Raw genomic sequence first — 12974 nt, forward strand, 5'->3', positions numbered from 1 at the left:
TTTTTATTTGCTTAGGTATGTACATAGGTGTGGAATTGCCAGGTCATGTGTTTGTTTGAGAAACTATCAGACTGTTTTCAAAAACAGTTGCACAATTTTGCATCCCCACTAGAAAGGTAGGAGGGCTCCAATTTCCTTGGAACCAATTTCTTTAGAATCCTTGCTAACACTTGTTATTGTCTATCTTTTTGATTGTAGCTATCCTACTGTGTGTGAAATGGTATCTCATTGTAGTTTTGTTCTGCATTTTCCTGCTTGTTAGTGATGTTGAGCATCATTTTATGTGCTTAATGAACATTTGTATATCTTTTTTTTGATAAATGTCTGTGCAGATCCTTTGCCAATTTTTTAATTGGGTTATTTGCCAGTAAGTTAGTAAGTTATAAGAATTCTTTATATATTTGGGATTACAAGTCCTTTCTCATATACATGATCTGCGAATATGTTTTCTGATTCTATGGGTTATCTTTTCACTTTCTCAATAGTGTCCTTTGAAGCACAAAATTTTAGAAAAAGAAATTTTTATGAAATTTTAAAATATCTATTTTTTTGTCACTCGTGCTTTTGGTGTCACATCTAAGAAGGCTTTGACTAACCCAAGGTCAGGAAAATTTACTACTATGTTTTCTTTTAAGAGTTTTATAACTTTAGCTCTTGCATTTAATCTATGATCCATTTTGAGTTAATTTTTATGCATGGTGTGAGGAAGGGGCCCAAGTTCATCTATTTGCATGTGGATATCCAGTTGTCCCAGCACTGTCTGTTGAAAAAATGATTCTTTCCCTTCAGTGAACATTCTTGACACCATTATCAAACTAAGTTCACCGTAGATGCATGAGTTTATTTCAGGACTCTCAATTCTATTTTGATCTATATGCCTATCCTGATGCCAGTACCACATTGGTTTGATTACTGTAGATTTGCGGTAAGTTTTGAAATTGGGAAGTGTAAGTCCTCCAACTTTGTTCTTTTTTCAAGATTGTTTTGACTTTTGAGGTGACTTGAAATTCCAAATAAATTCCATATGAATTTTAGGTTTAGCTTGTTCATTTTTGCAAAAAAGGCAGTTGAATTTTAATAAGGATTGCAGTGAATCTGCAGAAAAATTTGGGAGTATTACCATCTTAGCAATATTAAGTCTTGTGATCCATGAACATGGGATATTTTCCATTTATTTAGGTCTTCTCTAAATTCTTTTGACAGTGTGTTATAGTTTTCAGAGTGTAAGTTTTGTATTTCTTTAGCTTATTCTTAAGTACTTTATTCTTCTTTGTGCTGTTATAAGTGGATGTTTACTTAATTTCATGGTAGGGTATACAAACACAATTTTTTTTGTACATTGATTTTGTATCTTGTAAAGTTGTGAACTTATTTATTAGCTCTAATAGGATTTTCTGTATACAAGACTATGTCATATGTGAATAGGGATAGCTTTACTTCCTCCTTTTTAATATGGATGGCTCATTTTCTTGTCTAATTGCCCTGGTTAGAACCTCTAGGATGATGTTGGAAAGAAATGACAGATTAGACAGAGTTGGAAAGAAGTGACAGAGTTGTTTTGTTCCTGGTCTTGCAGGGAAAGGATTCATTCTTTCACCATTAATTATGATGTTAGCCAAGAGTTTTTTGTAGATCCCTTTTATTAGGCTGAGGAAGTGCCCTGCTATTCCTGCCTATGTTGGTGGTAATGTCCCCTCTTTCATTCCTGATTTAATAATTTGAGTATTTTAATCAAAAAGTCTTTCAAAACTCAATAACAAGTCTCTCTCTTTCTTGGTGGTTTGTCAATTTTGTTAATCTTTTCTAAGAACCAGCTGATTTCCTTTATTTTTTTATTCTCTGTTTCATTAATTTCAGGTCAAAATTTGTTTCTTTCCTTCCGTGTACTTTAGGTTACTTTGTTCTCTTTTCTAATGTCTAAAAGTGGAAGGTTAATTTATTGATTTGGCGTCTTTTTTTAATATAGGCACTTACTACTATAAATTTCTCTCTAAACACTGCTTTAAATGCATCCCATATGTTTTGGCATTTTGTGGTTTTATTTTCATTTATCTCAAAGAATTTCTAATATATGTTTTGATTTCTCCTTTGATCCAAAGGTTAATTAGGGGTAAATTGTTTATTTTCTACATACTTGTGAATACCCCAAATTTCTTCCTGTTATTGATTTCTAATTTTATTTCATTGTCATAGGAAAACGTACTTTGTATGATTTCAATCCTTTTAAATTTATTAAGGTTTATTTTATGGCCTAGCATATGATCCATCCTGGAGAATGTTCTATGCATTCTTGAGAAGAATGTGTATTATGCTGTTGTTGAGTAGAGTGTTGAACAGATGTCTGTTAGATCTAGTTGGTTTATACTGTTATTCATGTCCTCTATTTCCTTTTTTGATCTTCTGCCTTACTGTTCAACCCATTGTCGAAAGTAGGGTATTGAAGTTTCCAACGATTGTTGTTGAATTGTCTATTTCTCACTTCAGTCAGTTTTTGTTTCATGCATATTGAGGCTCTGTTGTTAGGTGCATCTATGTTTCTACTTTTTATGTCTTCCTGGTGAATATACTCTTTTATCATTATAAACTATCCTTCTTTATCTCTAGTGATATTTTTTGTTTTGTAATACATTTTGTTTCTTATTAGTATGCCGACTTCAGTTTTCTTTTGGTTGTTGTCTTAGTCACTTTGTGCTCCTATCAGAAAATACCACAAACTGGGTGGCTTATAACCACAGAAATGTATTTCTCACAGTTTTCAAGGCTGGAATTCCAATATCAGGCTGCCAGCATGGTGAGGTTCTGGTGAGAGGCCTTTTCCAGATTGCAGACTGTTGACTTCTTATATTTTCATATGGCAGAAAGAGGGCTAGATAGCTCTTTGGCCTCTTATGAGGGCGCTAATCCTACTCATGAGGGCCATACTCTCATGATCTAATTACCCCCTCAAATCCCCCCCTCCAAAAACCATAACATTGGGATTAGGATTTCAACATGTGAATTTGGGGAGGAAACAAACATTTAGTCCTTTGCTGTTCCTGTTTGCATGATGGTTTTATTTCCATCCTTTTACTTTGAACCTTTTTGTATATTTTGTCTAACATGTTCTCTTATAGACATTGTTGGATCTTGATTTTTTATATGGTCTGAAAATCTCTGAATTTTGATTGGCTTGCTTGATCCATGCACATTCAGTGTTATTATTGATACAATTAGAGTTTTGTCTGCCATTTTACTTTTTAGTTTCCATATTTCCCATGTGCATTTTTTGTTGTTCTTCTGTTCTTCCTTTATAGTCTTCTTTTTCATTAAGTGAATATTTTCTAGTTAATTATTATAATTCCTTTAATGATTTTCTTCACTGTAATTTTTAGCTGTTTTCTTAGTGGTTGCTCTAGGGCTTACTGTGGACATGATACTGTATCAGAATCTACTTAAGATTTATAGCAACTTAATTCCAGTGAGATGTAGAAATAGTCCTTCTATGAAACTCTACTACCTTTTCCTCCTTTTTGTGTTATTATTGTTATACATATTACATCTGTATATATTACAAACTCAAAAATGCATTGTTATAATTACAATGTTATGTAACTTTATGGCTTTTAAAGAAGCTGAGAAAAGCAAGCAAAACAAGTATATATATATAGTTGTTATATTGAACTTATTTAACATTTCTGGTTCTTTTCATTTGTTCTTGTGAATTCAAGTTATTATGTATTGTAATTTTCTTATTTTCATACAGCTTTGCTGTCACCCACCTCTTTTGTTATGTTATTGTTAAATATATTACAGTTCTATATGTTACAGGCCCAACAGCATTATTATACCCATATGTTTTATATAATCACTTTTAAGTTAGTTAAGAGGAGAAAGATACAGAAATATGCATTTATAATGCCTTTTACAATTGCATAGTTATGTTTATCAGCACTCTCTTTTTGTGTGTGGATTCAAATCAGTTTCTGGCTTCTCTTGTTTTCAGCCTGAACAATTTCCTATAGTATTTTTTTGTAAAGCAGGTCTGATAGCAATGAAATTTCTTTGCTTTTGTGTATCTGGGAATGTTGTTGTTTCACCTTCATATTTCAAAGATAGTTTTACTGGATATAAGATTCTTGGTTGACAGTTTTTATCTTTGAGCACTTTTAATATGCCATCCCACTACCTTCTGGCCTCCATTGTTTCTGAGAAGATTTTGTTAACTTTTCTGGGATTCCCTGGTAGAGGATGAGTCATTTTTGTCTTGCTGCTTTCAAGATTTTCTCTTTGTCGTTGTTTTTCAAGATTTTTACTATGATGCATCTATATGTAGTTTCTTTGTGTTTAACCTACTTGGATGCATTGAGCTTCTTTTATGTGTAGAATAATGTTTTTCATCATATGTAGTCAGTTTTTAGCCATTATTTCTTCTATTATTTTTTCTGCTCCTTTCTCTCTTCTCCTTCTGGTATTCTCATTACACATATCTTGGTGCATTTAATGATGCCTTATATTACTCTGAGGCTCTGTTCTTTTTTATTCCTTCTTTTTTCTTTCTGTTTTTCAGACTGCTTAATCACTATCAATCTGTCTTCAAGTTCATTGATTATTTCTTCTGCCAGTTTAAATATACTGTTGAACCCCTGTAGTGAATTTTTCAGTTTTTTACTTTTCAACTCCAGAATTTCATTTGGTTCTTTTAAATTTCAATTTCTTTATTGACATTCTCTTTTAAATGAAATATTATCATCATATCTTCCTTTATTTCTTTAAACATGGTTTCCTTTAATTCTCTGAACATATCTATATAATGGCTACCTTGAAGTCTTTGTGCACTGATTTCAAGATCTAGGCCCTGTGAAAGGCAGTTTCTATACCTTGCCTTTTTTTCCTTTGTAAAGGACACATTTCCATTTCTTTATATGTCTCATAATTTCTGTTTAATCCTGGATGTTTTATATAATACATTGTAGCCAGTCTGAATACTGATCCTCCTTTCCAGGGCTGCTTGTTGTTTGCTTGTTTAATGAATTTGTTGGACTATTTTAGTGAAGTCTATTTCCCCCACATTGTGCAGCCTGTGATGTCACTCTCTAGAGTCTGTAGCCTTGGGCATCTTCACAATCACCTTGGTATGACAGTGGATTTATTGGCGTTCTCTCTGATTGTCTCTTTTTCTGCTCTCTCTGTTAAGATGACTGCCTCTGTAGGTATCTCACCCAGTTGTAAGCCTTCACAAATGGCTTGCTGATGGCTCTATTGTTTTTGACAATGTCCTTGGGCATAAATTTCTCCTTGTTCTGACCCAATTAAGTTTGGGCCTCTTTCAGGGGTAATCTTTGAGGCCAGTCTTTGAGATTTGTTCCAATATCAGGATGGCTTTTCTTACCTGTCTTTTTCTACAATTCTCTGTGGTAAACTTGTGACTGATCTGTGGTTTGGCTTGTTGTTCTCATGAAACTACCTGCCTCCTCTTAATTACTTGCCACCAAAATTTCCGTTGTTTTTCAGAGTGCCATTAGGCTTGAACTTTTTTTCCCAAGTAAAGTCTGGTCCCTTAGGGAGAGCTTCAGAGCTCTCTTTTTTTATGCCCCCCCCCCCAGCAAACAGGCAAAACCTCTGTGACAGTGCTCCAGAACTGGGGGCAGGAGCAGTGGCCTGCTTCTCTTGGAGTGACACTCTGCTTTATGAGCAAGGTACTGGGAAGGACAGTAACATCTGGTCTTCTCAGATTGCTTCTGCTAGTATCAACCTGTGCTCTGTGAGTGAGCTTGGGTTAGGGCAGTCAAGTCCGATACTCTCAGTCTGCCATGCCTGGGATAGAGCTTTTGTCTTATGAGTTGGGGACGTGTGGAAGCCAAGAGGATTAGAACTCATAGCTGTTCTTGCTTGGAATAGAGCTTCTGCAACTTGGAACTGGCCAAGGGGGAGAATGAGAAATTCTGAAGGCCTGTCCCTTCCAATGAGATAGTGTAGTGCTCAACTGGGAGCTGGAAGGAGAAGGAGCTCTGGGTTCGTGTCTGCTCCCAGAACTTTTGTCAAGTTGTGCAGGGAATGGGGAGAGGAAGGGAATGGGACATGGTTAAAATGCCATAGATTCTTTCTGTTCATACTGAGATTTAGTAAATTTTGTTGAATAAGCATTTCTTCATTTGCTGTAGGTTCTTAGGACAGTATCCAGAGACTTACATTTTGTTTTTTCTAAATTTTATCAGTTGTTGTTTTGCTCAAGAGACAGTCCACAGAGGTCCTCAAGCTGTCCTTCACAAAGTCATCTCTCCCATGACATGGCACTGACTTTTTGAAGAGTCCATGCTAGTTGTTTTTCATAATGTGCCACTTTCAAATTTGTCTGATTATTTTCTCATGCTGGGTCATTTTACACTTAATTACACTTAATGTAATTATACTCAAATACTGATATATTTCTTTTATTTGTCCTGTCTTTTCTAAGATATCACTTTCTGTCTCTCTCTTTTGTCTTCTTTTGGATTTAATGAATATTGTCCCCCTCCACTAGTTTGGAATTAATACCTCTCTTATCTTCATTTAACGTTTACCCTAGAAATTAGGATTCCTAGGTTCTATGCTTATCTTATAAAATTCTAAAGTAATTAATACCCATACCTATTTTCTGCACCATTACAAGGACCTTAAAATACTTTAACTTCACTCATCCTCTCCTGATTTACATTGTATTATCACTGTGTTTTTCTTTTAGTTCTGTATTTTTGAACCCTATTTTTTTTTTCAAAGATTTTATTTTTCCTTTTTCTCCCAAAGCCCCCTGGTACATAGTTGTGTATTTTTTAGTTGTGGGTCCTTCTAGTTGTGGCATGTGGGATGCAGCCTCAGCATGGCTCGATGAGCGGCGCCATGTCCGCACCCAGGATTTGAACCCGTGAAACCCTGGGCCGCCGAAGCGGAGCGCGTGAACTTAACCACTCAGCCACGGGGCCGGCCCCTGAACCCTATTTTTATAAGTGTGTTTTATAGTTAGTATTTATTTAAGCTTAGTATTATTTTTTTCTTCATCTTTTTGGTATTTTAGACCTTCCATTTCATTTTCATTTCCTTTCACATAAAGAAGATATTCAAAACCTTTGAATTTCCTTTTGTAAGGTCCTGCTGGGGGCATACTTTTTCAGTTTTTGTCTAAAAATGTTTGTATTTTCACCTTTTTCTTGAAAGGTATTTTCTCTGAGTAAAAAATAGAGGTTGACAGGTTTCTCTCGGCATATTAAAGATGTCATTCCACAGTCTCCTGGCTTCCATTCTACTTCTGAGTACTAATCTATAAGTTAACCGTCACTCTCTTGAAGGCAGTCTGTTTTGTCTTTCTTGATGCTTTTAAGGTCTTGTCTTCAGTTTTATGTTCTTAGGTTACACTATATTGCGTCTAGTTTGGGGTTTTATTTATCTTCCATTGGATCTGTTGGACTTCTTGAATCACAGATATTTTAAGTTATTTCTTTAAAACTCTCTGCCTTTGTCTCTTACTATTGCCTCTGCCCCAGTTCCTCTCTCACCTCTTCTTCTGTGATCCTAGTTACGTGTATGCTATACTCCCTCACTCTTTCTTCCGTGTCTCTTAACTATTATTTCACATTTTCATATGTTTTATCCCTATGCTATATTATAGATAATTTCTTTTCATTTTGCCAAGTATTTTAACTTTACTAATTCTCTCTTCATCTGTATCTAGTTGGCTGTGAAGCCAATCCGTTGAGTTTTAAATTTCATAGTTTTTCTTCTAGAGTTTATATTTTATTTCAATTCAACTACGTGACTTTTTTTTTGCAATTTCCTGGTCCCTTTATTATTGTCATGTTTTTAAAAATAACTTTAATAATTGTAAAAATAGTTATTATAAATTTTGTATCTAGTAATTCCAATGTCTGAAATATTTGCTATGTCTTTTCTGCTGTCAGGTGATTCCCCTGGTTTTTGTGTATGGTATTTTGCTTCCTTGTGTACTTAGTGATATACAAGTGGGCTATCTTATTTTAATTTCAAAAAGAATTTTTTGGAATTCTCTGAAGTTTACTATGAAGGTATGTTCTGTTACATAGGATGTGTATGTATTTCTCCCCAGCCTCTGGGAGGTCAAAGTAGTTTGAGTCTACTCTAAACAAATTTGTTTGAGGTTAGGGGCTCACCCAGCTTAATGCTAATTTGGATTGCAATTCTGTATGAAGGCCAGCTTGTGGTTATAGTTTCTCACGGATTTTTTTCCCCATGTGCTTCTCTGCTAAGTGCTAAGATACCTTTTTCTTAAAATTTTCTGGGGGTGGGATTGTGGGATGCTTTTGTATATGGTACACCCTTACACTGAAGAAGTTGTGAAACAAGAATCTCAAATTCCCCAAGTTTGGGAAATGCCCTCTGGGCAAAAGTAGTTTTATTGGTCAGTTTACTGGGGTTTTTCCCCCACCTAGATTTTGTCCTGATAAATCCTATTGTTCTTCCTTTTGATGCTTTTAAGATATTTTACATTTTTTCAAGCATTTTTAGTTTTTTTAAACAGGGATATCAGTCTGGATACCTAACTAACCACATTATTGGGATATTTATTATTTCTCTATGCCATTATTTTGTAGTATATATCTTGGAACACCAGAATCAGAATTACCTAGAGGTGTTTATTAAAATTTCAAATTCTGGTAGCCAGCCTCAAGCTTACTGAAACAGAATCTCTAGGATGGGGCTCTAGTCTCTGAATTTTTGTTACCTTCTTTAAGTGATCCTATTGCATACAGAGGTTTGCTTTTATTTGTAATTTGAAGTCTCATATCTGGTATTTTTTAATTGTAGGAGCCTGAGATCTAAATTTATTGTTTTCTGTACTTGTCCTAGCACCATATGTTGAACAATCAGTTATTTTCACATCTATTTGGTATGCCAACTTTTATCACGTAGTGAATATATGTGTGTGTGTGCACACAAATCTGTTTCTAGCCTTTCTATTTTGGTCCATTGAGTTGCCTATTCTTTGAGCAATACCATACTGTTTTAATTATCGTAGGTTTATGATGTGTTTTACTACATAATAATAAAAAATATTCCTTACTTTTCATTTTGTTATTTTCTCCCACACTAAAAAATTTAAAATATTACTGGAGTTGCATCATTTTCTTGCTTTAACAGTCTTCAGTGACTTTGTAGAATTAAATAGTTTTTCCACAGTTTTTGAAAGTAATTTTTTGCTTTATCCCCTACTGTAGTTTTATCATATGGACTTAAGAAGTCCTTTAGACTGAGGTACTTAATGTTTGTTTCACCTGGCTCTTTGCTCACACAAATTTTATGTTTTAATCTTAATGCTTAGTGTGGTCACTTTTATTCTAGATATCTTTCTGCCCATCTTTCAAAATTGAAGTCAAGTTTTGTTTTTTTGTTTTTTTTTACTACAGAGCTGGTATGTATACTTCAAGGCTCAAGGGAATTCTCTTTCATGACTTTGATAGCAATTCTTGACTATACTACCCGTTTTTACGTGGTAAATCTTACTGAATCACAGACTGTAAAAGCTGGAAGTCACCTAAAGAGATCATATTGTCTGTCTCTGTCATTTTACCAAAGAAAAAAACAAACCCTGGAGTATGAGAGTGACTTGGCCATACTGTCCTAATGATTTAATTCCTAAGGTAAACTCAAGATGTATTTCTTGTATTTTAGAGCTCTTTTTATTACTGTTGTCTGCTATATCATTATTCCATTGTATTTACATTTGTTTTAATTTGTTTCAGCCTAGTTTTTTTTAACTAGATTGGAAGTTCCTTGAAGGCAGCACCCATATCTAAACATGTTTTTGTACAATTCATTGCCCTAATATTGTGCTTTGTGCTTGTTAGGCACCTAATTAATATTAATAGATGTTGGTAAAAAACAAGTTGTTCCAGTAACCAGATGTCAAATTGGGGCTATTTCCTTGTGGGCATCACCATTATAACTGTATGGAAAGTGGCATCTAGTGGTTGGTGTGTGTATTACAATTGCGTTTTTTTTTAAGCCCCTGTGTACCAGAGTCATTATCGTAACCTAGGTGGAATAAATAGAATATAAATTAAATTTTTAGATTGAATTCAAAGAAATTTGTCCGTAATTACCAAATGTTTTGAGTAGTGATCTCATTATAACTACATATTAAGTAATAAAGAAGTGCAAAAGATGAAATTACTAATGTTTAAGAAAAATACTGTATAAAATTACTTCAAAAATCACATGCAAGAGTATTTAAAGCTTTATTGTTTATTTATAAATTATATTAGGAGTTGGAGGATATTGTTGGATACTGAGAAGTCAGAAATACAATTAAAAGAAAAATCACGTAATGTCTTCTCCATGTTAATGAAATCCTATTAAGCTATTGCTTTACATTATTCCCAGGAGCTTAATTTGTATTTTAAAAAGGAAGATCTTTTAATGAAAGATCAAAATGGAAAGTCACACCATCTTTTACTTACAACACCAAAAAACTGTGAACATATATTTACATATAATGTGCAGACATACATTCCAATGTCAAATGTTAATTATTCTCAGATTTACAACCATTTTTGTTTATCACTATGCTTTACTCCTTCATTAATGCATGTAATTGAGTGTTGATAATATGCACAATCTAATTCAGTGAATATGACCATTGACAGTTCTTATCTTGTGATTCAGTTTCTTCTAAAATTTGTAAGTTTGCACTTTGTAATCTAGAATTCATGTTTGCACAAAACAATATTATATATCTTAAATTAATCTCTGTTCCTGACACACTAATGAAATTTTTGTGTATGGGATTATCTGTCCCATTAGAGAGCAATACTGTACTGACTTTGTATCTCTCCCTGCACCTAACATAACATAGTGGCTGGCACATAACAGATGGTCAATAAATATGTGTTGAATTAGTTATATATATTAGAAGGAATTGTGTCTTATTCATATTTAGTGCCTAACAAGTTTTCTGGCGTCAGTAATGCTCAGTTCATGTTTGATGAGTGTATAAGTCTGAATAAGTTTATTTAACCTGTTATGTTGTTGACATATAATACTAAAACCAAAGTGTATAACCTAATCACCTATGTATAGTAAATAATGACTGTGTAAGAGACTTTCAGTTAGAAATGTCAGGAGCACATCTTTTACTGAAACAGCCTTTTGCAGTGATAGTGAGAGATTCGCCCCAACATCAAGCCATTCTTGTTTGCTCTTATAATCAGGAAAAGGAGTTCCAGCATAAGGGTGGCTTCTAGTTGCGGCTGAGTCAGTTTGAAGTTATGACTAGAAGGATGAGGTCAGTACTTTGATAAGGATTGGGAAAGGTATTCTGGTAGTGATTGGAATAAAGGAAAGCATGGAGTGTCGGGAGAGAGGCTAAGGTTCTTTTTAAGTCATAGACTTTCAAGGCTGAGCATTGATAAACATTATTTGGTATTTACATCACATAAAAGTTTCTCTTACTTGATGAGAAGCATACCACCTTATTGTACATAAATGCTGAGCCATCTACATATGTCAAACTAATTACTATTTGTTTTTCTAAGCAGTTCAGCTTCATGCCAGATTAAAGGATAGTTCTGGATGGCAGAAGTCATCTACTGTCTTCTTGTTTTCCTTATTTACAGGAAGATATTTTTCTGGCTTCAGGACCTCAATTTCTGATATGAGTGAATCAACTTGTTAGCAGTGGCTGCTTAGAACATGTAGGCTGTAGGAACAGCATTTGTGGTAAAGCTTGGAGCTGTTAAGATTGAGCTACTAGTGATGAAGAGAGTGGGAGCCACGAAAAGAAAGGTGGTAAAAGATAGTATTTATTTTATGCTCCATGACTGCTTATCTATGCAGAGAAGCAAGCAACTTCAAGTGGGAGGCATCCGTGTCTAGTTGCTAAGGTCATTGCTAATATAGATTAAGAGTTAGGAAAATAAAGGAGTTCCTAAGAGCTTGGACAAGTAGCAAATTATATTACAGGGAAGTTGTGTGAATTTCTTTTTTATTTTTAACATCTTTTTTTTAAAGATGCTTTTCACTTTAAAATAATAAAAATTACATTTGCTCATTGTGAAAAGTTCAAACAAAAATGTATACAATAAAAGGAGAAAGCTTCCCCAGAGGTAATCATTATTTGCAATTTGGTATATATCCCTTCAGATATTTTTCTGGTATTTGTTTTACAAGTTTGGATTGTTGAATCTAGTTGAGCTGTAAGTCACATTCTGGTTTTGAGGTTCATATTTAATGATTTTCCTTCCTCTTTCTCTTCCTTATAGGCGTGCTATGGATGTTCTCCAGGATCAAAGTGTGACTGTAGTGGTGTAAAAGGAGAAAAGGTAAGATCTGATATGGGCCTTCAAAAATTAAGTAAAACAAGTAAAATAGTGTTTTTAATATTTAAAAAAAAAACAAGGTGTCTACCTTGGCATCTAAATAAATAAAATGAATTGTACTATACTGCTTACTTTAGATAGCTGTGAGAATTAGACTATATCTCAGGAATCAGCAAGCATGCTTTGTAAAAGACCATATAGTATATATTTTAGGTTTGATGGGCCACACAAGGTTCTGTCACATATTTTTCTCTCATTTCTTTTTTAATCACCCTTTAAATGTGTGGAAAAAATGTTCTTAGCTCTTGAACTATACCATCAGTCTTCTGATTGCATTTAGTCTACGACCTATAGTCTGCCAACCTCTGATCAATCTTACTGAAATCACTGACTTGATAAGCAAAGAAGAGAAAAACACTTAAAAAGGAACCAAGCACTTATCAGGCTACTAATCTGTGCTGAATACCATGCTAGGCAATTTCATGTATTTTTATCTAGTCCTTGTAATTTAATGATTGGTGAATCTCTATTTTTATCTCACTTTTTTCACAGCTGCACCCTTATTGTATAGATATGATGATTACAAAGTAAGTATTGGTGATGATTAAATAGCATAAACCTGGCCACTATGATTCAGTAACTGATATTGAAATTAGAAAATTAAAAAGGGGT

At 34.0% G+C, this 12974-nt stretch overlaps 1 protein-coding gene across 1 annotated transcript in view; it reads left to right on the forward strand.

Annotated features, from left to right (window-relative positions):
• The window catches only part of COL4A5 (collagen type IV alpha 5 chain), a 225602-nt gene that overhangs the window by 77539 nt on the left and 135089 nt on the right, over positions 1-12974 (forward strand). The window contains exon 2 of the mRNA XM_008532626.2: positions 12246-12305. Coding sequence (XP_008530848.2) covers positions 12246-12305 — 60 coding nt within the window. The remainder of the gene's footprint in view (positions 1-12245; positions 12306-12974) is intronic.

This window comes from Equus przewalskii, chromosome X (assembly GCF_037783145.1).
Source record: "Equus przewalskii isolate Varuska chromosome X, EquPr2, whole genome shotgun sequence".
Classification (NCBI taxonomy): Eukaryota; Metazoa; Chordata; class Mammalia; order Perissodactyla; family Equidae; genus Equus; species Equus przewalskii.